This window comes from Corvus hawaiiensis, chromosome 12 (genome assembly GCF_020740725.1).
Source record: "Corvus hawaiiensis isolate bCorHaw1 chromosome 12, bCorHaw1.pri.cur, whole genome shotgun sequence".
NCBI classification, from domain to species: Eukaryota; Metazoa; Chordata; class Aves; order Passeriformes; family Corvidae; genus Corvus; species Corvus hawaiiensis.
Window position 1 is genome coordinate 6,537,634 of NC_063224.1, and position 24,457 is coordinate 6,562,090.

The 24,457-nt window shown below is 57.5% G+C and overlaps 3 protein-coding genes across 4 annotated transcripts; 1 reads left to right on the forward strand and 2 right to left on the reverse strand.

Annotated features, from left to right (window-relative positions):
- The first annotated feature begins 445 nt into the window (after positions 1-445).
- On the forward strand, positions 446-6,957 carry CFAP20 (cilia and flagella associated protein 20). Of its 2 annotated transcripts, XM_048316446.1 has the most exons (6): positions 448-614; positions 2,784-2,863; positions 3,918-4,029; positions 4,370-4,558; positions 5,661-5,771; positions 6,655-6,957. In XM_048316446.1, exons 1-6 carry the CDS (start codon positions 531-533, stop codon positions 6,658-6,660), a joined length of 582 nt encoding a protein of 193 aa, XP_048172403.1. In that variant the 5' UTR covers positions 448-530; the 3' UTR covers positions 6,661-6,957. The 2 variants fall into 2 exon arrangements, with proteins under 2 accessions (XP_048172402.1, XP_048172403.1); XM_048316445.1 differs by lacking the exon at positions 6,655-6,957 and having other exon boundaries at positions 446-614; positions 5,661-5,780.
- Positions 6,958-13,421: 6,464 nt separating this feature from the next.
- On the reverse strand, positions 13,422-18,575 carry MMP15 (matrix metallopeptidase 15). The gene is made up of 10 exons (XM_048316759.1): positions 18,453-18,575; positions 17,183-17,331; positions 16,807-16,929; positions 16,390-16,697; positions 15,999-16,160; positions 15,654-15,877; positions 15,385-15,523; positions 14,991-15,141; positions 14,761-14,876; positions 13,422-14,510 (listed from the first exon to the last, which is right to left on the reverse strand). Exons 1-10 carry the CDS (start codon positions 18,558-18,560, stop codon positions 14,074-14,076), a joined length of 1,917 nt encoding a protein of 638 aa, XP_048172716.1. The 5' UTR covers positions 18,561-18,575; the 3' UTR covers positions 13,422-14,073.
- Positions 18,576-19,584: 1,009 nt separating this feature from the next.
- USB1 (U6 snRNA biogenesis phosphodiesterase 1) lies at positions 19,585-24,029 on the reverse strand. The gene is made up of 7 exons (XM_048316764.1): positions 23,902-24,029; positions 23,655-23,806; positions 23,327-23,510; positions 22,762-22,815; positions 21,640-21,745; positions 20,913-20,996; positions 19,585-20,619 (listed from the first exon to the last, which is right to left on the reverse strand). Exons 1-7 carry the CDS (start codon positions 23,997-23,999, stop codon positions 20,515-20,517), a joined length of 783 nt encoding a protein of 260 aa, XP_048172721.1. The 5' UTR covers positions 24,000-24,029; the 3' UTR covers positions 19,585-20,514.
- Positions 24,030-24,457: the final 428 nt, after the last annotated feature.

A 24,457-nucleotide genomic window follows, 5' to 3' on the forward strand; every position in this document is an offset into this window, starting at 1 on the left:
AAGACACAGGAGGTTCCTGGGGCACCCAGGAATGACTGGGGCTAAAGGAAGCAATGAAGTGGAACAAACAACACTCAAATGCTCCAGTCTTGTAAAACCAGCACAGGGAGCCCCTCGGAGGGAAGAGCAGACCCCAAAAGCATCCTCGGGCAAAAAGCATCCTCGGGAAAAGTGAACCACGGCGTCCCCTTTGGACCGAGGCTCGTGAATTGCCGGGGGAGAACGGAGATGTTTTTAGAGGTGTCCCCACCTACAGCCCAGGCGTTCGGGGAATGGGATACCAACCACAGGGGACCGGGCACGGTTTGGAGTGGGCTCGGCTCCAGCAGCTCGGCTGAGCGAGGGCAGGAAGAGGCCGGAGCCGGCGCCGCGGTTGCCACGGCAGCGCTCCCACAGCGCCGTCGCCCGGGAAGTGGATCCGGGGCCGCCCAAAGTAGTTCCTCGGTGACGGCGGCGGCGCGGCGCGGAGGGATCCGCCGTGTCCTGGCAGAGCGGCGGCCGCGGCCCGGCCCGGCCCGCCCGGCCCCGGCATGTTCAAGAACACCTTCCAGAGCGGCTTCCTCTCGGTGCTCTACAGCATCGGCAGCAAACCGCTCCAGATCTGGGACAAGAAGGTGAGGCGGCGGGCGTGGGCGGCGGCGCGGCCCGGGAAGCGGCGTGGCCGCTCGGCTCGGCCTCCCGGGGCAGGCCCGAGGCCGCCGGGAACCCCCGGGGCACTGCGGACACCTGTGGGGCAGCTCTGGGCCGCCCGCCGGGGCCGGAGCTGCAGCGGTCGGGATACCGGGACCCCCGGCAACGGGATAGCCGGATCTCTCGGGAACTGGTTACCGGCACCCCCCGGGGCCGGGGTACTGGGGCCCCCGGGGTGTTTCTGAGGGGAATGTGTTATTATGAGATTTTCTGCCTTTGCTGGGCAGAAGAGCCCGCCCGGCATCAGGAGCTGCAGCACTGTGGGAAAGCTGCAAAAGTGTCCAGCACTGGCCGTAGGCAACGGGATGCCCAAGGCCCCGTGGCCATTGCTGGGGCTGAGGTGGGGGTCTCCTCTGGTGCGTGACCCACCTTTCAAACAGCCTTGCCAAAGGCATGCAAAGGAGGGCTGTGTGGCGGCTTGTAAGGTGTAGGAGAATCGTGAATATCTCATCACTTTGTTTCTCCGTCCTGTCAGTTTTCAGAGTGGTTCTGCTCAGGGCCCCGTGCCTTCTCCCGGGTATCTTGCATCAAGGAGCCCTCCTCAGGATGTTTAGAGATGTTGAGCTGTGCTGCTTCCCCGCGTCACAGACCACCCGTGGTTTAGTGATTCTGCAAAGTGCTTGTTATAACCTCTGAGACCAAGGCTACGACCTGTGTTTGGTTGCTTGTGCATGAGTCTTAGCTGAATTTCTTGTGGTTTCAGCAGGAACAAAAACCTTCAGGGCAGTTCAGACAGCAGAGATGTTTGACATGAGTGGGCATTTACAAGTTGTGAGATGGGGGACAGGAAGCAGAGACCCATTCTGTTTCCCATCAGTGGGGTACCCATGTAGCTCTGTGAAGAACTGGGATGTCTCACGCTGCCCGCGTGTGTGTCTGTGTTTTGCACAAATATTCATGACTTTAAAAAAGGATCAACAGCTTATTTGGAGGACAGGACGCATTAAAGACTCTTAGACAAAGGGATGTAGCGTGCTGCCAGACTGCGTAAGCCATGAGCAGGCTGGACGGACCGTGCTTGGAGGTGAAGGTTGGACTGGAGACCTCTTGAGGCACCTTCCCACATGAATTGTCCTGTTCAGGGTGATGCTGTTATGATTGTGTGGCCCATGAATGGCCAGCAGGAGCTCTGCTTGCAGGGTGGATGTCAGCAGTGGTCCTTTCAACTGCAATAGTCTTGCAATAGTTGCTCTTCCTGTCCTGAAGAAGCACGGCCAGCCTGGGTGTGCTTGTTGTGAGGATTGCCCTGCTGTCTTCAGCGGAGCATGAAATGTCCCTGTCATTTTGGTGAGAATTGGAAATAGTATTTGACATTCTCCCATGTCCTAGGTGCATGCCCTAGATTACTGGGTTCATAGCTGTCCTAATGTAGACTTTCATGTCTTTACAAAAAGAACCAGCAGGCTGTGATTTCTGCTTTTTTGTAGGTCTTAAGGAATATCTCAAGCTTTTGTGACATGGGGAAAACCATATATTTTTCAGCCTTTGTAGGATGTGTACTGCTTGTGCTGGCGGAGAGAGTGTGTGTGAGTGTGTAAGGATGTGCAAGAGTGTGTGTGTGTAGGGGTGTGCAAGTTTGTGTGTGAGAAAGTGTGTCAGAGTGTGTGCAAGGGTGTTCATGAGGGTGTCTGTGTCTGAGTGTGTGTGTGAGAGTCCAGCCCTTCCCTAGAGGCAGTCAGCCATGCCCAGCAGTATAGATCAAGTTCCCTTGGTGACCAGTGGCTGGCTGGTGGCTCCTTTGTATTGCTTGTCCTTGTTTTTACCCCTTAGTCCACTCAAGTTTGATCCTTGCTCTTTTATGTTTGTTTATTTGGGCCTTGGACATGAAGCTTGAGTCCCTTGTGTTCACTGTAGCGTATTTTGATAGATGGAAGTCTTGCACTCAGCGTATGTGCAGCATGCTGGGCCATAAACTCTTGCTGGCACTCTAGGGCAGTGATCAAAGCCTTGGAAACAGCGAGGTCCAGGAGAGTAGGAGCCAAGTGAATGTAGATGGGTCCTCCTGGGGTCTTTTTCCTTCTCCTAATGGAGCGCATGTGCCTCTTTTTTCTCTCTCAGTAAAGTCTGTGCTGTCTGCCCCACTTTTGTTCCAGGTGCGCAATGGCCACATCAAGCGAATCACGGACAATGACATTCAGTCACTGGTGCTGGAGATTGAAGGAACAAATGTCAGGTAGGAGAAGGGCTCTTCTGCTGCTCTGGGGGGACAGGACTCTGCCCTGGAGCAGAGTGAAAGATCGGTGCCCAGCAGACATCATCTTCAAACTCTACTGCAGTGTGATGGCAATGCCTTTGTCAATAAATTGAAGAATCTGGGGTCAGATCACTGATACTGCTCTGTGGCAGTGTACTGGGCCTTTCCCTGGATGTGTTTGTAGAGCGCTCTCTCTCTTCCTCAATGAGGCTAAGGGATAAAAATAAATTCCCATTATTTTTCCATCACTTGAAGGGAAGAAAAGCAATATTTAATACCCAGCACTGCCAGTCACTGAAAAAGCAACACTGTCTGCTGCTTATTCTATTGTCTTGGGCCTGTTCTCCTCACGTGACAGCTGCTCTCCCTACAGCAGGAAGATCAAAGGGAGATTTATGAGGGGAGTTGCTTATGGAGCTTCTCTTAGCAACCTTGTCTCCATCGCCCCAGGAGACAGACGCCAGCTCCGTGAGCGGGCTCAGGGTCTCCAAGGCTTCTCCAGGGGTGATTCAGAGCAGGGCGCTCCTTATAAGGGCAGCGGAGAGTCCTCTCCTGCAGACAGAGCCAATGCTTCTCTTCCTCCAAGAAGTGTTGATACAGAACTTGCCAGGCGTGACGTGTACTTCTAGGGCTCATGACCTCTGTTTTCCCAGCCATATAGAGCACACAGGGTCTCTGCTGTGCTCTGGAGGGCTCTACCTGTTCAGTCAAGGGTAGGAGGAGGTTGTGTTGAGAAACAGCACTGACATGGCCTTGAAATTGGGGAGGTGAAACTGTCAGGAAGGTGTTTCATGCCATGGGTGAGAAAAGTGGGATTTGAGAAGCATTCTTTGTGCCTTTTATCTTTTTCTGCCTGCAGCTACCTCTGAAACTCTCCCTGCTGTTACAGGAAGCCCTGGTTGTTGCTGATCACAGTTATCCATTTCTGCCTGTCCTCCAAGCCTGTACTGGGCCAAGGGAGAGACTTGGGTTGCCTCGGGCTGTGCACTTTCTGCTGTGTGAGATCCTAAAATGTTTTTCTCTCACCTCTCAGTACCACGTACATCACGTGCCCTGCTGACCCAAAGAAGACCCTGGGCATCAAACTACCTTTCCTAGTGATGATCATCAAGAACCTGAAAAAATACTTCACTTTTGAAGTGCAGGTGAGGAGTGTGCAGTGGGGAGGCCCCTCCAGGGACCACTGAGGAAGGCGCCAGAGAGCCTGCAGTCTTGTGTTGGAACTTGTCCCAGGCAGTGAGTGATCCCCAAAACAGTTTTGCTTTCTTGGCCATGTGGTGTGTCAGGTCTTCTGGTATGGGGGCATCAGTCAGCTCACAAATACATCATTGCTATTACTGAAAATGGGTCTGTTGCCTGTGTTAAAATTACTTCTGCTGTGGAACAGAGGGCTGGGAGTAGAGAGCCCTCTTGGAGATGGGTAGCACTGTCCTGGGGAGTTGGGGGCCCTGACGCCTGGGTGAGTAGCCTGCCTTCCTTGCCCAGGTGCTGGATGATAAGAACGTCCGTCGGCGTTTCCGGGCCAGCAACTACCAGAGCACGACTCGGGTGAAGCCCTTCATCTGCACCATGCCCATGCGGCTGGACGACGGCTGGAACCAGATCCAGTTCAACCTGTCCGACTTCACGCGCCGCGCGTACGGCACCAACTACATCGAGACCCTGAGAGTGCAGGTGAGAGGCAGGCATGACCTGCCCTGGGAAACCAGCAGCTGGTGATGTTCTTGCTCATTGGGACAGCAGCATGGGAATCTGGGTTTATCCCTGCGTGGATTCTTTGCCAGCCCTGCTCTTTGCAGAGCACTGTGGAAGGAGAGCAAAGGCCCGACTGAGGCCTCACTTTACTTGACTAGACTGGGATGAAGGAGCCCATTTCCATCTTGTTTCTCTGGCTGGCTGTTGGTTAGGGTGAGAGTTGCAGTTCCCTGTGGCATGCTGTGAAGGTGGAGCTCTGCTGGGAATTAGGTGTGTGCTGCCTTACTGTCCAGATAGGCTGGACAGTGGTTGGCTGAATGGGAGCCTGGATGGGAAAGACTCAAGGTGTACAGACCATTCGTATCCCTGGTCAAGCTTGTTTCCTAGTGGTAGTGGAGTGACCCTGCCCTCACTGAGACCCTTGTAAGAGAGCTGATGCAGTGTTTGTTCTTGCTGAGGACATGGAATTTGTTTCATATGCTAGGGAGTCATGTTCACAGTGTCCAGTGGTGTGTGTTATTTTGAGGAATGCCTGTGCGTGGAGCATGCCTGTTCTTAGTGTGAGGGGAGTGCTGCAGTTCCTTGCAGGACTGCCCCGAGTCAGTCAGCTGAGAGTTGTATCTCACATACCCATGAGGGGGACCAGAGCAACTCCTTTGCTGCCAGCTGATAGTGGAGGCAGCACAGACTGGACAGGCTCATTCCTGACCTCAGGGAGGCCCTGAAGTGGGCGTGTTAAAAATGCAGCAGGCTGAGGCTGTGGGTGTTCTGGCAAATGCTGATACCAGCAAAGCGGAGGTGGGTTCACAGTAGAGAATCCCCTTAGCAACTGAGACAGATCTCAGTTGGCAGAGGTGCCAGAGCTTGGCAAATCTTTTGTGTGAGTATTCATCACTGAGAGAGCATCTTACACAAAGCAGAGGGCACAGACCAACATTTCTCTGCTGGCCTGTCAGAAAAGCAAGACAGTGAGGTAGATCTCCAGCTGCTGAGCCAAAGAATCCATGTTGCAGCATGACACCAAAGCTGCATGTGGAAAGAGCATATGGAAAACGGCCTGACTCTTTGTTTTGACTCTCAGATCCATGCCAATTGTCGCATCCGACGGGTGTATTTCTCTGACCGGCTGTACTCAGAGGATGAGCTCCCAGCCGAGTTCAAGCTGTACCTGCCTGTCCAGAACAAGGCCAAGGTGAGCTAGATGTGGGAAGGAGGGTGGGAGAACAGTGAGCCAGGCTAGCATTCCTCTTCCTCCTCCTGCTGCCTTCACGACCTGGAGTTTCTTCTGGTAGCAGAGCTCTTGCCAGCTTTGGCTGCCAGCCAGGGAGCACCCTCTCTGTTGCCAGGGTGAGCAGTCTGTCTGGGGTGCTTTGTTGAGTAGCTTTCCTGCCAAAACACATGGAAATTGTCATTCCCATCTAGGAGCAGGGTGAGCTGTTCAGCTGCTCCCCGTGTCCTCCCTGTTTGTGTTGAAGGACTCTGGGCAGTTGCAGCCTCCCGGCATCTCTCCAGAGCTTTCATCCATGACTCAGCTCAGCAACTTTGCTCTTCAGAGCAGCTGCAGCTCCACATTAGTCTTCCAGGAGAGATGCTGTTTGTGTCCCTCTAGCCCAAAATGAGTCCCCTGTGATCTTTTCCCCGCCCATGGTGGTGCCATGAGGGGGCAAGGAGACACCATGGCTGCCCAAAGGAGGAGATGCCAAGCTCTGCTCCTGCAGTGATGGGAGAGGAGTGAACATGCTGGCACATTGAGAAATCTTGAGCAACATGCAGCAATTTTGAGGCTTGTGAGGAAGCACCTTCTTTGTCAGGGCCAGCCTGTCCCAATGCAGACACTTCTTTTAGCAGAGACGATTTCTGGGCAAAATTTCAAGCTGCAGAGGGAGGATGTTGGGGGCTGATCGTAGTGGGTGGTAGAAGGCAGTGTTAACTGTAGGTAACACCTCTGGGGAACCTGTCACTGCCTTCTGGGCTGTAGCAGAGGTATCTGGGGAGTGCTTGGAGCCCTCCCAGTACCGTTGTCTTGTGCTGCCAAGTCTTGTAAGTGTCTCCTTTCTTCTCCCTGCTCTGTCCAGCAATAACACCACGTTGGGAAGAGATGTTGTTGGCGTGCAAATTGTACAGAGTCGGAGTTTTCCTGGCTGCTCCTAATGTGTTGAGCCTAAACACTGCAGGTGGCCTGGTACCCAGTCTTGTCTTGCTCAAAGTGGCCATTGTGCCTCCAAAGAAGGGATTCAGCAGGAATTGTGGAGTTAAGTGTATCCTCTTGAAATTAACAATTTTATTTTTTATTTCCTTGTTTTCCATCTCTTATATATGCTCTAAATATGGATGTAATACTTGTTCTTGAAAAGTTATTAAACATTTGGCTCTGTAAATCTGCTTCTGTCTTCTTCCTCCTTTGATGGATACTTAACTTGCACATTTTAGTGCTTCAGAAAGTGCCAGAGAATTTATTTGAGAACCCAGATGTTAGAATTTGCCTCTGAACTTGACTTTGATCAGCACCCACACTGTTTAAAGGAGAGCACAGATGTGAACAGCAGCAATCTGGTGAGAGGAAAATTAGTGAGGTTTCCACAGAGAAGACAGAATCTGTCTCCAATCCGTGAAGTTTGTGGTACTATGACAAAAACTCATGCTGTTCATGGAAATGGGTTTTTCATTCTCTTTTTCCTTGAAGCCATTTTTCCCAGCGGTGACAAATCAGGTTTCCCTGCCTGTTAGGGCACAGTTTTGTTGGCTGTGTAGTTACCAACTCTCTCCAGCTCCCAGCCAAGCCTTTAGCAGCTGCTTACAGCACAAGGCACACAATAGCCTTCCAGCTGCCAAATTGTCCCTTTCCCCAAGGATCAAAGGGGAGGTTTAGCAAAGCAACGTAACAGGAGCGGAAGTCTTTTCCTGTGCTGAAGCTGCCCTTCCCTGCCTCAAGCCAATCTGCCTTTGTTGTAGAAAGGCTTGCGAAGGGGAGGCCAGAGACTCCATCAGTAACGGGGTGAGTCTGGGAGTAGCTGTTGCCTTTCCTCCCCGGGGCCAAGCCCCCCACGGATACTCTGGAGGGCAGGTACCAAAGGCTGGGACTGATCCTTCCCTGTGCTGTGCAGTGAGTGGGGAAGACTTCACTTCTGTTACTGCTCTGTAGAATAAAGCTGGTCCCTCCCAGGAGGAGGAGAGCCTGCTGAGAGACATCTGCCTTAAATTCTGGGTTTAATCCTGTCCACGGAGTCCCCACCTGGTTTAAAGATTTGGCATGCCTGTGCACCCTCTCTCTGCACCTCTGTGGCAAAGCTCTCAGGACACCTGTAATGGAGCTGCCTCACCTGCACCTTTAGAGCTGCTGGGCTTTGAACTGGAGGTGCTGCTACGTGGGGCTGGATTGCACCTGCAGAAGGCTTTCTGGAGAAGACCTTTGCAATTCTTCTAGCAGCTGAACAGCTTGGTAGCTCTAAGGAGACCAGCCAAGGAAGCACACATGAGAAAGTACCGTTCATCTTGCATTGACATATGTCAAGGCTTGGCTGGACTTGATTTGTTAAGTGGAATCGCACTGGATCGTGTGCCAAGGGTTGGCCTTAATGAAGTCCACGGTGAGGCTTTCTCCATCTTTGCAAAGCTTGCCAGAGCTGGAGGAGCTGCTGAGCGGATCCATCAGACCCCAGCAGGGTAAAATGTGCATCCTTTCCCGCAAGCCCTTGCTCAACACCATGTGTTTTGGGCAGTCTTTGGCAGCTGAACACTCAGCAGGAGCTGCTGCTGCCTTTCCCTGCCCTGCTGAAGCCTGTGCTGGAGTTGCCCCTGGTCCTTGAGGAGTTGAGCTCACTCTGAGTGACTGGTCTTAATGCATTAAGAGGGGCTGGGCTCCCCTGGGCCCCAAGCTGGCTACCTCTGCAGAGATCAGATGGGCCCTGCTGCCAATTCCTGCTCGACCTCTAGGAGCTGTGCCAGTGGATTTGCTGGAATAAACTCCCAGCCACAAACCCTTACATCCATATGGACCTTCTGTGTACTTTTTAATACGAAACAAAATACTGAATCTTCCTGTTTACTTGCTGCACAAAGTGGAGCATCATCAGATACTGGCTCTTTCCTTTATGGCCAGATGCTTGGTGATCTACACAGTGTTCTTCCAAAACCTTTCTCTTTAATCCCTCTCTCCCATCAGAACTTTAACCATCTCACTAAAGGTGGGTGAAGTTGGATGCTCTCCCTGTGGGAGAAGAGGATGCTGCTGGCAAATGGGCGAGAATGTCAGAGCATCCTGACAGCAGCCATTTCCTAAATGTCTACAACCAAAACTCCTGTGATGGAGCACCCAGTTTCTTACTGCTTTGGTTATGGCTTTTAATCTGGCTGGGATGCAACATCATCCTACGTGGAAAGAGTGGAGGAATGCAGGAAGGAGGTGGGGGCAGAGATGGGAGTCAAGGATGGCTACTGCCTACCTGCTGCCAGGGCAGCCCCAGCTGGGTCTGAGGGGTGGGCACAGGGGAGTCCCAGTTCAGTGCAGGCAGCCTGTGGAGAAAAGATCTTAAATATCTCCTCGTTCACCTTTGTGTGGGTGGCCTGCACCTTCCTTCCTGCATAATTCCTTGTTGCAGTTCATGTCTAGTGGGAGAGAAAAGAATCTTTGTGGGGAGCCCTGGTTTCAAACCGAGGCAGTTTTCCTTCCCTGCACCAGCTTTTCACCTTTGTGTTCCATTGGCTGGGGCAAGGTCCTGCACTTGGGCACTTTGATCAGGACCTCAGTGCTGGGAGCTGCTTTCTACATGAAAGGCAAAGCTTCCCTTTGAAAGCGTGGGTGCTGAAGTACGGTGAGTGCACAGGCTGCAGCTCCTCGGAGCAAGGGACACTCCCTGGGCTGGGCCAGGCGGCAGCAGGCTGGGGCTGGAGCAGCTGGCAGTCACTGTGGTGCGAGCCAAGGCTGGGACATCCCGTGGCTCCGGTGGCTCTGCCTGGGCAGGTGGCAGCTGCTGGCAAGGCAAGCAGGCAATAGGACTTTCCAGAAAGCTTTCTCCGTTTGCTCTGCTGCCGGGGCAGAAGAATCCTGTGTGAGTGTCCAGCCCAGCAGAGTGGCAGGACACTGGTACAGGCTTCTGTCCCAGCCTGTGCTTGTCCCCTTGCACTTTGTCACCCTCCTGTCAAGTGGGTCCTGACACAGAAGCACAGAGCTGTGATCATGGAGGTGATAAGCAGGAATAAAAAAAAACTGGGCCAAACTCTGCTTCTTGTCCATTCTGCATCTCCCTGGATGTCTTGGGCCAAGTGTTGTCATCTTTATAGAGGGATTACACCTCCAGGGCGACGTTAATCCTCTGCAGCTGTTGTCTCATGTGGGGCAGGCAGTGCTGGAGGCAAGGGAAATATTTATTTTGAGTTTTACCACTGGCCACCGCCCAGGAAAACCGAGTGACGGTACTGGGGACTTTGGCCACTTTGCATGCAGAGAGAGCTGATGTTCCTGCCCTGCTGGTGCCTGCAGGAGAGGGGTGAGAGCTTCCCCTGGCAGGCTGCAAAATGGGACCACCCAAGCACAATTTTATTTGGATATGGGAGCAATTGAGCTTCCCTGGGATGCAGTGGGAAAAGCCTCAGAGGCGCTAGAGGTGAGAAGATGATGGATGCCAAGTAGTGCTGAAGCATGACCTGCAGCCCATCTGCTTCACCATCACTTCATGTGTTGCCCTTGCAGCCCCAGAAATGACTTTCTGTGAGATGAGGCGTCCCAGCACCCCACAGAGCAGGCTGGGGGCTGCCCGGTGGCTGTGAGGGGAGGCGAGGGGCATGAGCCCCACACACATGTGCCGAGCTCAGTGTGGTTGGTGGGTGCATCCCACCCTCAGTGGGGCTGTGCTGGTACCGACCCCTCCCCAGGCAGCACCCAGAGCCTCTGCCCTGCCTGCAGCATATCCAGCAGCAGGTTCAACCCCTCCCGGGGCCCCGCAGCCCTTCCCTCCATCCCCAGCATTGCTTCCTCCGACCTTGAGCTGGCCGGTGGCCGCTTGCTGTATCCCAGCCCCAGTTCTTCCTCTGCACTGAGCCCGGCTTCCTCTGTGTTTTCCGGGTCCTTTCCTCAGCGCTGCACAGGGGATCGTGCCCAGGCTTGCAGAGGAAGAGGAGGATTCTCCTGAGATGGTGCCAATCAGGCAGAGAGCCCCTGCCAGCCCTGGTCACCCCCTCACTCACACCCCAGCACAGCAGGGCCTGGAGGACACTGAGCTCCCAGGGTCTTTTCCAGGTCAGGCTTCTCCAACCTATTTTTGGGAAGCAGGGAGCTGCCTGGTGGGAGTGGATCCTGCCAGGGCTGTTCGGTGCCTGCCAGGGCCAGGTTCAGCGCCTGCCAGGGCCAGGTTCAGCGCCAGGGCCAGGGCCAGGTTCAGCTGGACTCACACTCCCCCGTGCTCCCAACAGCCCTGGCCCTTATAGCAGGTGCCTGCCTGCCCTCCCTGTGGCCAGAGGTGAGCTGACCCCACTGTGGGTGTGCAGGGCAGCACGGGAGCCTCCGACAGAGCCTGGGCGCTGTTGAAATGCTGAGCTTTGTCTCCAGCGGGGTGCCTTACTGCTGTCCATGAGCGTTTCCAGATGGCCCGGGGCTCCTGGCACCAGCCCTGCTGCAGCATCCGGGGAAAAGCGGGAGGGGGTGGGAAGTGCTGTCCCAGCTCACTAAGCGTGGTGGCCTGGGCCTCTGCTCCCAGCATCCCTAATTCCCGCTGGAGAATTGCTCCCAGCCCCTGTCCCACCCTGAATCAGCAAGGAGGGCCCTCCCCTGCCATGGCGGGGATACCATGAGCTGCTGGCCCTGGGCATCTTTGTCCAGCTCTAGCTTTCCCTGCAAGCCAGGCGGCCTTCCAGGTACCAGGCTCTGGGGTCCCAGCCCTGCACCCCGTCGAGCCCTCTGTACCCCCAAGAGAGAAGGGAAACACTGCTGCCGTGGGAAATACATCTGTTGTCGGAAGTGCATCTGCCCCAGGAAGTGCATCCAGTGTGGGAAATGCATCTGCCGTGGGAAATGCATCTGCGCTGGCCTCTGGAGCAGTCTCTGCGGGGGTGGAAAGAGTGAATCCCAGCCATGCTTTCCTCCTGCCTCGCCTTTTGGCCAGGTTCATGGCTTTTGGCAGCTCCTGGTGCCAGTCTGGCCCCAGTTCAGGGCAGGCTGGAGTGTCGAGCTGCCCCATGGCCAGGCTCCTAGCTCAACAGAATTGTGGGTCCTCCCTCAGCTCTGGGGAAGACCCACACAAGCACAAATCTGGGCAAAATGGTCAAAACCGAACTGAAAGTTAAAAGCCAAGGAATGTGACCCAGCAAGGCCTGGCTGATGGAATACAACAGCCCTGAGCCACTTGGAGACCTTTTTCCACCCACTCCCCCCAATTCCTCAGGGGTTTTCTGTTCCTGATTTTGACTTCTCGCTTGGCTGCAGCGATGTGCTGAGTCTGAGCCAAGCGTGTTTTCCAGGGAATCGGCTCATGGCTGGAAATCACTGCCCAGTGTGGGCAGGGATGGAGGCTGGGGCAGGGGATGGGTGACTCAGGCCACAGGGTTCCCCCCCAGCACCAGGAAAGCGGGTGAGAGCCAGCATCAGTCCTTCCCTTTTACAGTAATTAGTGCCTGATGAGTGGCTGGGCAGCTCAGGGTAATTCAGTGCTGGGAAGTGGTTGTAGCAGTTGGGAACTGAGCCAGCAGCTCTGGGCCCTGGGGAGGGGGAAGGATGGGGGAAGCACAAAGGCTTCATATCCTCATCCATGAAGTAGAGAAACCCTCCCACCAGGGCTGGCAGGAGGGGATGAGGGCAAAGGAGCAGCTGGAGCACCAGGGCAAGGGGAGCAGGTCAGGGGTGCATCAAGACAGAGGTGCCTGGGGGAATGAGGCAAGGCACAGGTGCTGGCACAGTGCTGGCCCTGGTCCTGCTGCAGGGGAGGCTGGAGGAAGCAAGGATGATGGCTGGAGTCAATTCCCACATGGGGACGCTCCCCAGTTCCATAGGATTGTCCGCACAGGGATGGGTCAGGCTCACACAACCCCCTTGCCCAGGACAGCACAACCAGCCTCCCCACCAGGGCAGCAACTGTGCCAGCCTCTGCTGCCCACCCCAAGGCTGCACCTGCAGCTGCAGAGCAAACCTGGCTCTGGCTGCCACCCCTGTGATCATCACATCACCAGCAGAGGCAGGGACACCAGGTTACCTCCATCGCTGCCTCTGTGGTTTGGTTTTTCTTCCCATTAACAGCTGAGCAACATTTTTCCCCAGATAAAGCCAGTTTCCTACCCCTGAAGTCTAATCTTTCCCACTCCCATGATTATTTCCCTGATCTCTGCAGCAGTTGTGACTCCTCCCACCTTCCTCTACCGAGACAGCAGTGCTGAGACAGGATATGGCCACCCCTTCCCCCCAGGAAGCTCACCAGGGCCGTGTGGGGACAGGGAGCTGAAGCACCCTATGAAGAGGCTCCGGGAGGGTCCCCCAGCTGCTGGCAGCCCCTGCCCGGGGAAGGGAGGTGGCCGCCCAGGGCTGAAGCGCGGTGCTGGCTGGGGGAGAACAAGGCACCCTGTGTTCCCAGCGAGGCCCTTGTCACTGCCATGGGAGCTGCTGAAAGGCTGCTCTGTCCACTGGTGGGGGTGGGGGGGTTGCTTTAGCTGACCCCCCCAAAGTGGCAGCCCCAGGGCAGGGACTGCTGCAGGGACATCACTGGCCATGCTGGCCCCTTCCCTACATCCCCTAACATGGCACCCGGTCCCCTGGGGGTGCCAAGCAGGGCGACCCCCCAGACAAGCCCCGGTACCAGGAAATCTGCCCAGTCTCTCCCAGGACACCCCCGCGGCAGGAAGGATGACGGCACCACAGCTCTCCACACACCCGACCCGTTTAATGGACATACAAGGCGGCAGTGCCCACTGCCCTGCCCACAGGGCCACGTGCCCCAGGGCTCCGTCCCACCGTGGCAACAGCAGGGCCCGGACTGAGCTGAGCACCAGCAGGGTGGAAAGGTGGCACCTCCCAACTCACGCTTTAGGCACCACATCCCTGTATCCCCGTGGTTCAACAGGAAACACAGCCACGAGCTCAGCCCTCCCTTCCCCACCACTGCAGGTGCCAGCGGCTGAGACCCGCCAGCCCGCAGCACTTGTGAGCAGCCCCCAGCCCGCTCACTGCCCCAGCTGCAGCAGGCTTGCAGAGGAGGAAGGGACCCTGCAGGGACCCCATGGCAGAGGCAGGCACGTGATGGGTGGCAGCCTGAGGGTCACGGCTGGGGGGACGCACAGGCGCTGGGGACAAGGCAGGGCCTGGATGCCCTCCAGCCCCCCCATGACCATCCCCGGTCCCAGCCCGGCTGCCCTGGAGGGGCTGGGGGGGTTGGGCATCCCCCCTTTTCTGAGGCTGGAGCCATCAAGCAACAATGGGGTAGAGGGACCAAGGCCGCGGTGAGGGACAAGGGGAGGGGGTGTCAGGTCCATCTTAGCACCATGGTGGTGGGGGCAGTTGGGGGAGGGAGCCAGGGTCAGACCCACTCCTGCAAGGAGCGCTTGCAGTACAAGAGCATTCGGGGTGCGCCCTTCCTCTGCATCTGGACGATGACGTAGATGAGACCCAGGATGCAGAGCAGCAGCACCAGCAGCACCAGCACCATGACCACGCTCATGGTGCGCGTGTACTCATCGATCTGCACCACCACGTCCACGTCCCTGCCTGGCTGGCCATCTCCCTCGCTGTAATCCTCATCTTCCTCCTCCTCCTCCTCACCTTCAGTCCCCCCATCCCCATCAGGGTTGAAGGGGGGTCGGTCCACATCAGGCCAGCGGGGATTGGGGTCTGGGACCAGCTCTGTGTGACAGCCCATGAAGTCCCGTAGGATGGATTTGGGATAGCCTGGCTCTGTCTTGAGACGCTCATTGTCAAATTTCCAGTACTTTGTGCCTCTGTAGAAGTAGGTGGAGGCTGGGGGAGAGAAGATGGAGACAAGGGGTAAGTAGGTGGGCACAGGACCCTGCAGAACCTGGGCACCCCTGCAGATGCCCAAGACAGCAGGTTTTGCTCAAGGACTGGTGAAACCCTTCAGAAAGGGATTCACCGCTGACTCCCAGACACTCTCCCCAAGTGCATCCCATGTGTCCAGGCCATCAGAGAGGGATAATCCCATCCCCGAGACCCCCACCACCACCACCACCTACCCCTCTCCTCTACTTACAGGCGTCCGGGCTGAGGAAGGCTCCCTTGGGTGAGGGAGGGATGCCCACCCAGACAGAGATGGGCTTTGGGTACCCGGGGTCCACCGAGCGCGTGTCCTCGTTGAAGCGCCAGTATCTGGGGAGCAAGGTGGGGAATAGGTGAGGAGCACAGGGGTCCCCACTGCCCAAAATTCTCCCCCTGACAGAGGCCAGGAGGCAGCAGAGCAGGGAGAACTACACAGACACTCACCTGTCGCCACGGAAGAAGAAGGTGTGTCCTGTAGGTTCCCACCAGACGGCCGTGTCTATGCTGTCGTAGGGGATGCCCTGCCCATAGGTGACCAGGGGCTGTGGGTACCCAGGCTCCAGGTTGGCTTCTCGGAAGAGCCAGTACCGGTCACCTAGAGGGGAAAGAGTTGGAGAATGGGGATGAGAAGGTCCTGCCCAGCTACTGTGGCAGGTGCACCGATGGATAGGGATAGTGGCAGATGCCTGTGGCCACCCCAACCCCTTGGGATCACGCAGCAGCTCTGGCTGGGGAGGTGTGTCAGGATGGGATGAAGCTAAACAGCTCTCAGCAGCTTTGTGGAAGGCACTGGGGTCTTGCTTCCACCTCAGCCCTCCCATCCAGCTTCCCTGCTCACCTTTAAAGAAGACGAACCTCCCATCATGCCTCTCGTAGGCAGCATCAATGTCCCCAGGGAGGCCCCGCCAGAAGTGTCCGATGGGCATGGGGTAGTTGTCCAGCACCCGGTTGTGCCGGACCCTCCAGAACCACCGGCCCTGGAGAGAAACAGGGTGTTGGCAGAGGATGGGGAGGACACAGGGATACAGTCACCTTGCTGAGGGGTCCTCCCACCCATGGACCCACTACATCCCCAAGGAAGGGGCAGGAGGGAGTCCTGGCAGGTACCTTGAACACAAACATCTCCCCACGCAGCACTGCCACCGTGTCAAAGTCCCCATCGCAGATGTCAGGGCCATACTGGTCAGGTCGGTCTGGGCTGCCAGGTTTGGGTGGTTGCTCTGGTTTTCCCGGAGAGGGAGGTTTAGGGGGTCTCTGGTCTGGCCTGCCAGGTCTCCGGGGTGTCACAGTGGGCAAAGGCTTGGTGGGCTGAGGGTGCCCATCTGCGGTACCTGGATTGGGCAGGTGAGAGAAGGGATGTGGTGATGCAGAACAGCAGCACCTGTACTTCAGTTTCCCCACACACATGTCCAGAATCCCACCTCTGAGCTGATTCCCCAACCAGCTCCTCACCGTAGAGCTGCTGGATGCCCTTGAGGTCATCCTCGGGCAGCTGGAAGTTCTCCGTGTCCATCCACTGGTAGAAGGGGGCCATGATAGCGCTGGGGTTGCTGGAGTGCTCCAAGCCCAGCGAGTGCCCCAGCTCATGCACGGCCACCAGGAAAAGGTTGTTCCCTGCATGGAAAGGCACCATCAGCAAGAAGGGGTGGAGGACATAACACATAAGGTGGACCCCCGGACCCAGCACCCTGCAACACGGGTGCTCCAGTGGGATCTGCCTGCATCACCCATGGTGGACCTGCTTTCCCTGCCACACCAGCACAGCCCCTCCCTGCCCCTTCCAGCCCAGAAGGCCACCAGGCTCCTCTGGTCACCTTTACCACCTCCTTGGCCCTCAACTCACCAGACACATCTGCATTCTCCAGCGTCCAGGGCTCATCCAAGTCGAAATGCGTGTCCCCCCCCATGCCAGGGCCGGGAAAATAGGCATGAGCCAAAAATCCCCCAAGGCCATCAAAGGGAGAGCTGTCTCCATGGAATCCAGAGGCAAAGAGCACCATGATGTCAGCCTCCTTCTTCCTCTTCTGCCGGATGTCCTCGTAGGCCACCTCCCGGAAAACCAGCGGCGTGGCTTGCTCCCACACCCGGAAAGCTCGTCGGACAGCCTCGTACGAGTGGTACCGACCCAGCTTCTCCGTGTAGTTTTGGATGCTGGGGATACAGAACTCACTAGGGAAGGCCTGGAGCAGCGCTCACTCCCTGAGGGGATTCATGGCTCTCCATAGGCTGGGGGAAGGGAATCCGTGGCAGTGTTGGGTACCTGAAGGTGAGGTGGCTCTGGCTCCAGCGCCGCCCTGTCAGCGCGTACCGCTTCCGACGCATGTTGGACTTCATCCGTGCTCCAAACTGATCTGGGACCCCACAGCGGGGACGTTTCATCCACCTGCCAGGAGGACACCGAGCCAGGGCTCAGCCCCCCACAGCCAAGGTCCCTGAGGTGTTACAGCACCCACAGACAGCAGGGACAGTGTTCTGGCTGCAGAGGTGCAGCCCCCAAAAGGGGAGAAGCAGCTCCCAAGGGGGACAGCACCCACTTTTCCAGGTGCAGGCAGAGCCCTGGGGCTGTCAGAGAAAACCACAGAGCCCAGGAGTGGAGCTGCCATCTGCTCGAGCAAGGGAACAATGGAGAAACTCACGCCTTGGTCTCCTCGTCCAGGACGCCGGTGACGGTGATGCCATAGAACTTCTGCATCTCGGCAAGCGCCGCGGAGAAGGTCTCGGCCGAGCGCATGGTGGACATCCGGCGGCTGGGCTGCGGCAGGTATCCGTAGAGCCGCAGCCATGCCTGTGCCGGAGAGCCGAGCGTCACCCCGGCACGGAACAGCCCCACGGCGGCACCTGGCGCTCCCCAGCACCCAAGGGGGAAGGATCCGTCCCCCTGCCCGACTGTACCCCAGCCCTGTGTCCCGTCACAGGGGTCACTGCCAGCTGCCAGTGGCAAATGCCACCCCCGAGCAGGCAGCGGCAGGGCAGCAGGGCACAGGGTCCCTGCCCTGCCCTGAACGGGGAAGGGGGGATCCGGTGATCTTGGGGGGCTGCTGCCGGATGCCCTGACTCCAGGGACAAGGCAGCTGGCAGGCGGCCAGGCTGCCTGCAGGCTGCCCGTCCCTGTCCTCCTCCGGAGGCGTCCCCTGGGAGCTGCTGACGGATGTGAAGCCTGGGACCCCCACCCCGGCCTGCACCCACAAAGGGGCTTCTGTCCTGCAGGGCTGCAGCCCCAGGGTGGGGGGTAGGAGGGTGTTGGGGCGCGCCAGGGCTCTTCCTTCCTGCCCCAGCCTCCGCCTCCTCTTGTCTGCTTTAATTGCATTTTATTTTTATCTTTATTATTACTCTTTTGTAACTTTCTTTTTTCCTTTTATTCTTTATTTTTATCTTCCAAATTAGGGGGGTTTTCCTTTTAATCTTTAAAACTTTTTTCTGAATTCCTTCCAATTCTTTTTCCTTTTCCAAGTCTTATTCCTCTTCCAAGTCTTTCTCCTTTCCCAAATCTTATTCCTCTTCCAAGCCTTTTTCCTTTTCCAATTCTTCTTCTCCAGCTTCTCCAATCATTTTCCTATCCCAATTCTTTTCCTACCCCTTTTTATCTCAAAAACGGCTTAACAATTTAATTTCTAAAAACATTAAATCTATTAATTTCTTTTACCCCCACTCCCTTTCCCCCAGCAGGGTGGTGGAGCAGACCCTTTATCAAAAGCCCTTTCACCCCCTCCCCCGCCGGGCACAAAGCGCTTCCTCCTCCAGCCCCGCGTCCGCTGCCCGCCACCCCCGGGGGCGACCCGGAGCCCCCCCCCCCCCCCCGCCCCCCCGTTCCCCGCCCCGCCTGCACCTGCCCCGGCCGGCGGTGCGGCGAGCCCGCAGGTGCCGGTGCGGCGGTCGGGAGTGCCGGGCCCCCGGGCCATCGCTCACCTCGGCGTTGATGTCCTCGCCCGCCGCCCCCGCCAGCAGCGCCAGCAGCACCACGAGCGGCGGGAGCCGCCCGCCCGCCCGCCAGGGGGCGCCGCGCCCTGCTGCCATTCCGCGCCGCCGCCGGTTCGCGGCTGCCCCCGGCCGCGCCGGGCCGGGCCGGGCCGAGCGCGGCGGTGTCGGAGCTACGCCGCCCTCATGGCCCGGGGCCGAGCCGCCGCGGGGGGCTGCGCACGGTGCATGGGCGGCGCTGCCAGGCGCGGCCCGTCGCCTCTCGGCCCGCCTTTTGTGCGTGAGGTCAGGACGGCGGCGCACGGCACATGGGCGGCCGGCGCGGCGCGGCGGGGCCCGGCTCCGCTCGGCTGCGCTACCGCGCTCTGCCCGCCGCCGGGAGCACCGGAGCGGGCAGCAAAGGCGGGCGCGGCGGCCGAGACGGGGCGCGGCGCGGTGGGAGCGGGCGGGGCGGGGCCGGGCAGGGGCGGGGCCGGGACCGGGGCGGGGCCGGGCAGGGGCGGGGCCGCCCCCCCGCACGTGGGGAGCCGCGGCCGAGCCCCCGCGGGCCCCGCACCGGCCCTGCCGCCACCCCCGCCCCGGCGGGCCCCGCCGGCAGCCGCCACGGCCCCCCGCTTTGCCCCCACAGCCCTTGTCCCCTGTCCCGGGGGTCTCTGACACTCGGTGTTACACAACCGGGTGCTGTGCCAGGCCCGGCTGGGGCCGGTGGTTGAGCATTAACCTGAGAGAAACCGGTTTCACCGAAGTCCCCAGGGGCTAAATATATCTCTCTACCTTTGTTTGTTTTTCCTTCCCCCAAAAGAAACTTATCTTGCAGATCCCCAGCCCGGAAACTAACTGGCTAAAGACTCAACAGATTTTTGTTAAGGACTTCAACAAAAGGCTGCTGGCAGCAGCAACTGGCTGCGATGCTCCCACGGACAACAAATCCCGACTGTATGGAGATGCTCCCACAGACAAAAATTGCGACCATGAGGAGATGCTCCCACCGACAAAGCCACTCTCGTGTGCCTGGACGGGCAGCACAGAACTCACAGGAGCAGTTACAGACACGGCCTCATGTGAAGCCTGCAGGAGTTGTGTGTGTAAAAAGGAAACGGCTGAAATACACCACAGACACAAGTTTATGACACGAGGAGACAAATTTTTACTGCTCAGAAGTCCCAGACAGACATGGAATAAAAGATTCAGGGCACCACATCGGCATCCTGCTCCAAATACCTGAGAGGTTGCAGCTGACCAACCCGCAGGAACAAAAGGATTAAAAAGGAGCTTCTCCCACGGGACAATGTCCAGCCTGTGATCCCCTGGGTCATCATCCATCTGGGGTGCTGATCACACAGGGAAAAAGTGTGGAGCCTGAGCAGGAGCTGCCACCCCTTGATTCACCAGTGGGCACTGCCCTCCCAGCTCAGGCAAACACTGACACTGTCCGTTCCAGGGCTCACCCACACCTGGCAGCAAGCTCTTGTTGTTTGGCAAAAGGATCAGACGCTGAAATGTCTCTACAGAGGCAGCAGCGGTGTGAGAGGGACACAACATGACTCAGGAGCTTGTCCGAGCTGGCTTACAGTAGGAAAACGCTTTGGCAAGAGGATCCAGCTCCATGTCCTTGCCTCTTGCTACTCAAAACATGCCCAGAGCCTCCCAACAACAATCTGGCAGTGCTACTTCCCACTGTGTGAGACACTCTCCCTTTAGTAGCAGCTTCCCACGCTACCTTCTTCCTCCTTCCCATAAGGCATCTATGGCTTTTGTAGATTTGTTTTTGTTTGTAAAAAATCAGCAGAATTAGCGACCGTGGGATGTCTGGAACCACCGGTGCTGACGGCAGCACATCCAGCAGTGAGGATGAAATCTGCTACAAACACACTTTTCTTCAGCCAGCAGCTCAAACTGGAAGTGGCCCGACTTGAGGCCACAAACACCACAGAGACACTGAGCAGGCAAGAAGAGTGTGGAAGTGCGTGACAGCCCACAGCACACAGAGCTGCATTGCACAATGGTCCTTAGTCAAGCATCAGCCTCTTTGGGTCTCCAAAAAGCACAGCCCCTACCTCAAGGGGAAGGAGAAGTACTTGTTCCCTGACTTGCAGCGGATTTGCTCCCATTGGATACGCAGCAGGAATGCTGAGTCCTCAAACCCATCCACAATGTCCTGGAAAATAGAGGCAGGAGTCAGTACCAGGAGGGCAGATCTGGCAGAGGATGGAGTCGGCAGCTCCTTCCTTGAAGCACGTCACAGATGAGGCCACTTGCAGCTGGGAGCCTCTGACTTCCCTCGGGAAGTTGATTTAATTCATGCTCCCCCCAAAAGCTTCTCATCTTTCAAACCAGTGAAGTTTGTCTTGCTTGGTGAAGAAAATTTCCCACTCTCCACTCTTGGCAAGGAGATGTGGCTGGACTCCAGCTCTGCCCTCCCCCTGCTCTCCACACCACGTGGGGACACACCTGGAGCTCCCGCAGACACTGCCCTTCCAGCCTGCCAGACAGGTCCCCGACGCACCAGGCCAAGCTGATGTGGAACGACGGGTCCTGAAGACAAAATAGGGATAAGAATGTGAGGGCTAAAGGAGGCTTTGCTCGATGCACAGAGCCACAGTGGGAGATCTGGCATGATGCTACCCTGTCTGGGATCACAAAGGCTGAAGGATTCCACAGCTAGGAGTTCCCTCTGCCAACTCAACAGCTGCAGAGCTGATATGGACAGTGCTCGAGGCAAGAGGAGTCCTGGGCTTCCCACCCCAGCCCTTTTGACACCAGTGGGCAAGGCTGCCTGGTTCCCAGTCTCCCTGTGCTCAACTCTGCAGCTGTGGGAGAACCTCTCTGAGCTGGTCCTGGGGCAGGCACATGGGTCACTTCTGAATAACCCACATGAGCTCCCTGCTCAGCTCTGGAGACAGACAAACTAGGGTGTGGCCCTTCACAATCCCAAACCTGTTCCCAAAGCTAGTACTAAGCAAAAGGCTGGACTAATGCCCAAGAAAGCTGCCCAAGGCAAAGACACAAGGATTGTCCTCAGTCCCACAGTGCCCATTCTATCCTAGGACAACCCTGCTTCCATGCACAGCAGGGCAGTGACTGCAACTGGCTCCTGTTTATTTAAGTGAACATCTCGCAGAGAACCAGCCAGCCAGCATGTCCAGACTGGCAGGGGACTAAGGAGGAAACGCCTCACCTTGTAGAATGTGGGAAGGTCAAATTCCTCTAGAACGCCGTCCACCTCCGAGACCAGCTCCAGCAGCTGGAAATGCCCAGCAGAGACTTCCAAGCCAATAAATGTCCTAAAGAAAGGCAACAACAGACAGCAAGCACCCTTTCATGCTGCAGAAAGCACAGCCATAAGAATATTTAGCCCTGCATTCCTACTGGGCAAGTTCCCTACTCCCTAACAAAAGAAAATCTTTGGAATGCCAGGTTTAAGTATCCAGGGATGCTGATCGTATTCTGAAGAAAAACAGAAGTAAAGATGTGGTAGCAGGGAGAAGCAGGACTGAATGATAAACCATGTAGATTTACTAGATTAACCCAGTACCTTTTGGGACACAAACATTAATTTTCCAGGCAAAGGATGCACTGGATGGGAACTTCAGCGGAGTGCCGTGCCAATGCAGGAGCCGCATTAAAAAAGTGGAAGTTGCTGAAGAGGTTTTACAGTGTGAGAGGAAGCAGGGAATAGGAAGTACCAAGCTGGAGAGATGTGACAAAGAGGTCAGTGCCTCCTCAAGGACTGTTGGGATGACACTTTCTAGAGTCATTTAGAGTCATCATTTCTTCCCCTCCAGGAGGGAAGCAGAAGACTCAAGTGTCACCCAGGTTCCACATCCACTTTTTCCTACCCACGACTATCTTGGGCTGCCTTTCCCGCCAGATTCAGCAACTTTTCACAATTTTAATCACCTTTGCTTTGACATTCAAAAAAGCTTAATGGCATTCTGTCGGAATCAGGCTTCTGAGTTGATGCCCAGGAGAATTAGCACCATCTCAGCTATTTCTCTCCAGCTCTTGTAAGACCTGCACTACAATTTCACGACTGGCACTGCTGCCAAAAGAGGTGGTCCCACTCTGCTCACCCCAGGCTGTGCATGCCGGCTAATGAGACCAAAGGCTTGCAAAGAATCAGTGCCAAAGCTAAAAATTTGTACAGATGGCTGGGGAAAGGTGTGAAATGTCTGGACGCGATCACATACTGTGTTGTCACATGGCCCAACCGTGGGACAGGCAGGGTGACACCTCCCATCCACCACCACCTTGCTCAGACTTCTCCCAGGGCAGGCAGGCTGCTCCACTGTGCCCTCACCTGGTTTTGTTCTGGTTGGTGTAAACCTTCACTTGGTCAGCCACACAGAAGAACCTGAAAAAAGAAAGATCCTATTTCAGCTGTGGGGGGAAAAAAAAAAAAGGAAAAGAAAAAGAAAAAAGGAGAAGATGAGGAGGGGCCAGGATTGCTACGAAGCTCTGGAAAGATACAGGCAAATGTATGCTGCAATTGGACAGAATTGGTGCAACCAGAACCTTTCTGGGCTCAAATTAATTCATTCCCCTCCTGTTTCTAACCCTCTGAAGCCTGGACAGTGACAGAAGCCCTGAAGCAGCTGATGCTCAGAGGGTGCCTAAGCCAGATGTAAGCAAAGAAACCATCCACGGTTTAGGGGATGGCACAGCTCTAGCCTGATCCTGGAAAGCCAAAACCTGATGTGTATGGTGCCAGATCCTGAGGCAGTGAGGAAGAATCCCCAGGGCTTTAATGTTCTGCCAGCACCAGCTGCCAGGGACATCTTAGGGCGTGGATGCTGGCGAAACACGGATCCCGAGGGCAGAGGAAGGATGTGAGGAGCGCTCTCCCGGGGCTCTGCCAAACCCACCTGTGGAAGGCGGCCAGCCGCTCCCTGAGGGAGCGGACGAAGGGCTCTATCCAGTGGTAGCGCAGCACCACGCACTGCGAGAGGCTCAGGTGGAACTCCTCCATGGCAGCCAGCGACGGGACGTAGGTGCGAGCGCGGGACACCAGCAGCTCCAGCAGCTCCAGGAATTCCTCCTGGGCAATGTCTGCGGGGCAGCGCCGTCAGAGGAGCGCCGGCCGCGGATCCCCGCCGGGACCGGGCGGGACCCCGAGGCGCAGCGGCTGAGTCGCGTCCCGCCACGGCCCCGGTTCCATCCCGGTCCCATCCCGATCGCGCTGCCGGTACCTACAGGGCAGGTAGACGTGCGTGGCCCAGTTGCCCCGCTCGTGGGGGAAGCCGCGCACGCGGCCGCCGTGCCGGGAGCTGTCATCGCTCACGGCCTCCTCCGGCTCCGGGTCTCCCAGCAGGCCGGCGGGCGCGGGCAGGCGGGGACGGCCGGCGCTGCGGGACCGGAGCGGGGTGAGAACGAGGAAGAGGAGGAAGAGGAGGAGGAAGGCCGCGCGCTCCTGCCGCCACCACCCCCACACCGCACCTACCTGGCCCCAGGGGGTCCCTGCGCGCCGCCGCCCCGGCTCCCCCCTTCCTCCTCCTCCTCCTCCTCGGAGCTGCTGTACCCCACCAGCGCGGCGCTCATGGCGCGGCACCCGCCGGGACCCCCCGCTCCCCGGTGGCGGCGGCGGCGCAGTTGCCGGCGCGGCCCGGCAGGGGGCAGCACGCGCCGCGCCCGCCCCGCCTCCTCCGCCGCCGCCGCGGCCGCCCCGGCCCGGCCCGCTCCGCTCCCTCCGCTCCCGCCCGCCGCTCCCTTCCCTCTCTCCCTTCCTCCCACCCGGCTCCCGCCTCCACGCCAGCGCGGGGCTCAGGCGCAGCGCGCAGGCCGCGGCCCTGCCGCCGGCGAGGCCTCCTCCCGCCGCAGGTGAGCGGCGCGGCCGCCGCCGCCGCCCTTTGTGTGCGCCTCGCCGGGGCGGAGGCGGCCCCGGGCGGGCAGCGATCCCCATACACCCGACCCCACCGCGGGGCCTCCCGGCGCGGCGAAGGCCTCGGGGCGCCGTCCCCGCGCTGCCAGCGGGGCCGCCCGATGGGGAGCGGCGAGCG

Excerpts from the sequence above, each read along its gene's own strand:
- CFAP20 (XM_048316445.1), top strand. The coding sequence starts at position 531 with ATGTTCAAGAACACCTTCCAGAGCGGCTTCCTCTCGGTGCTCTACAGC. Across the intron at positions 615-2,783 it reads TCCAGATCTGGGACAAGAAG|GTGCGCAATGGCCACATCAA; the intron begins GTGAGGCGGCGG and ends CTTTTGTTCCAG. Across the intron at positions 4,030-4,369 it reads ACTTCACTTTTGAAGTGCAG|GTGCTGGATGATAAGAACGT; the intron begins GTGAGGAGTGTG and ends TTCCTTGCCCAG.
- MMP15 (XM_048316759.1), bottom strand. The coding sequence starts at position 18,560 with ATGGCAGCAGGGCGCGGCGCCCCCTGGCGGGCGGGCGGGCGGCTCCCG. Across the intron at positions 15,878-15,998 it reads GGGCATCCAGCAGCTCTACG|GTACCGCAGATGGGCACCCT; the intron begins GTGAGGAGCTGG and ends TGCCCAATCCAG. Across the intron at positions 15,142-15,384 it reads GAGGTTCGTCTTCTTTAAAG|GTGACCGGTACTGGCTCTTC; the intron begins GTGAGCAGGGAA and ends TTTCCCCTCTAG.
- USB1 (XM_048316764.1), bottom strand. The coding sequence starts at position 23,999 with ATGAGCGCCGCGCTGGTGGGGTACAGCAGCTCCGAGGAGGAGGAGGAG. Across the intron at positions 23,807-23,901 it reads CAGGGACCCCCTGGGGCCAG|CGCCGGCCGTCCCCGCCTGC; the intron begins GTAGGTGCGGTG and ends CCGGTCCCGCAG. Across the intron at positions 21,746-22,761 it reads ACCAACCAGAACAAAACCAG|GACATTTATTGGCTTGGAAG; the intron begins GTGAGGGCACAG and ends GCCTTTCTTTAG.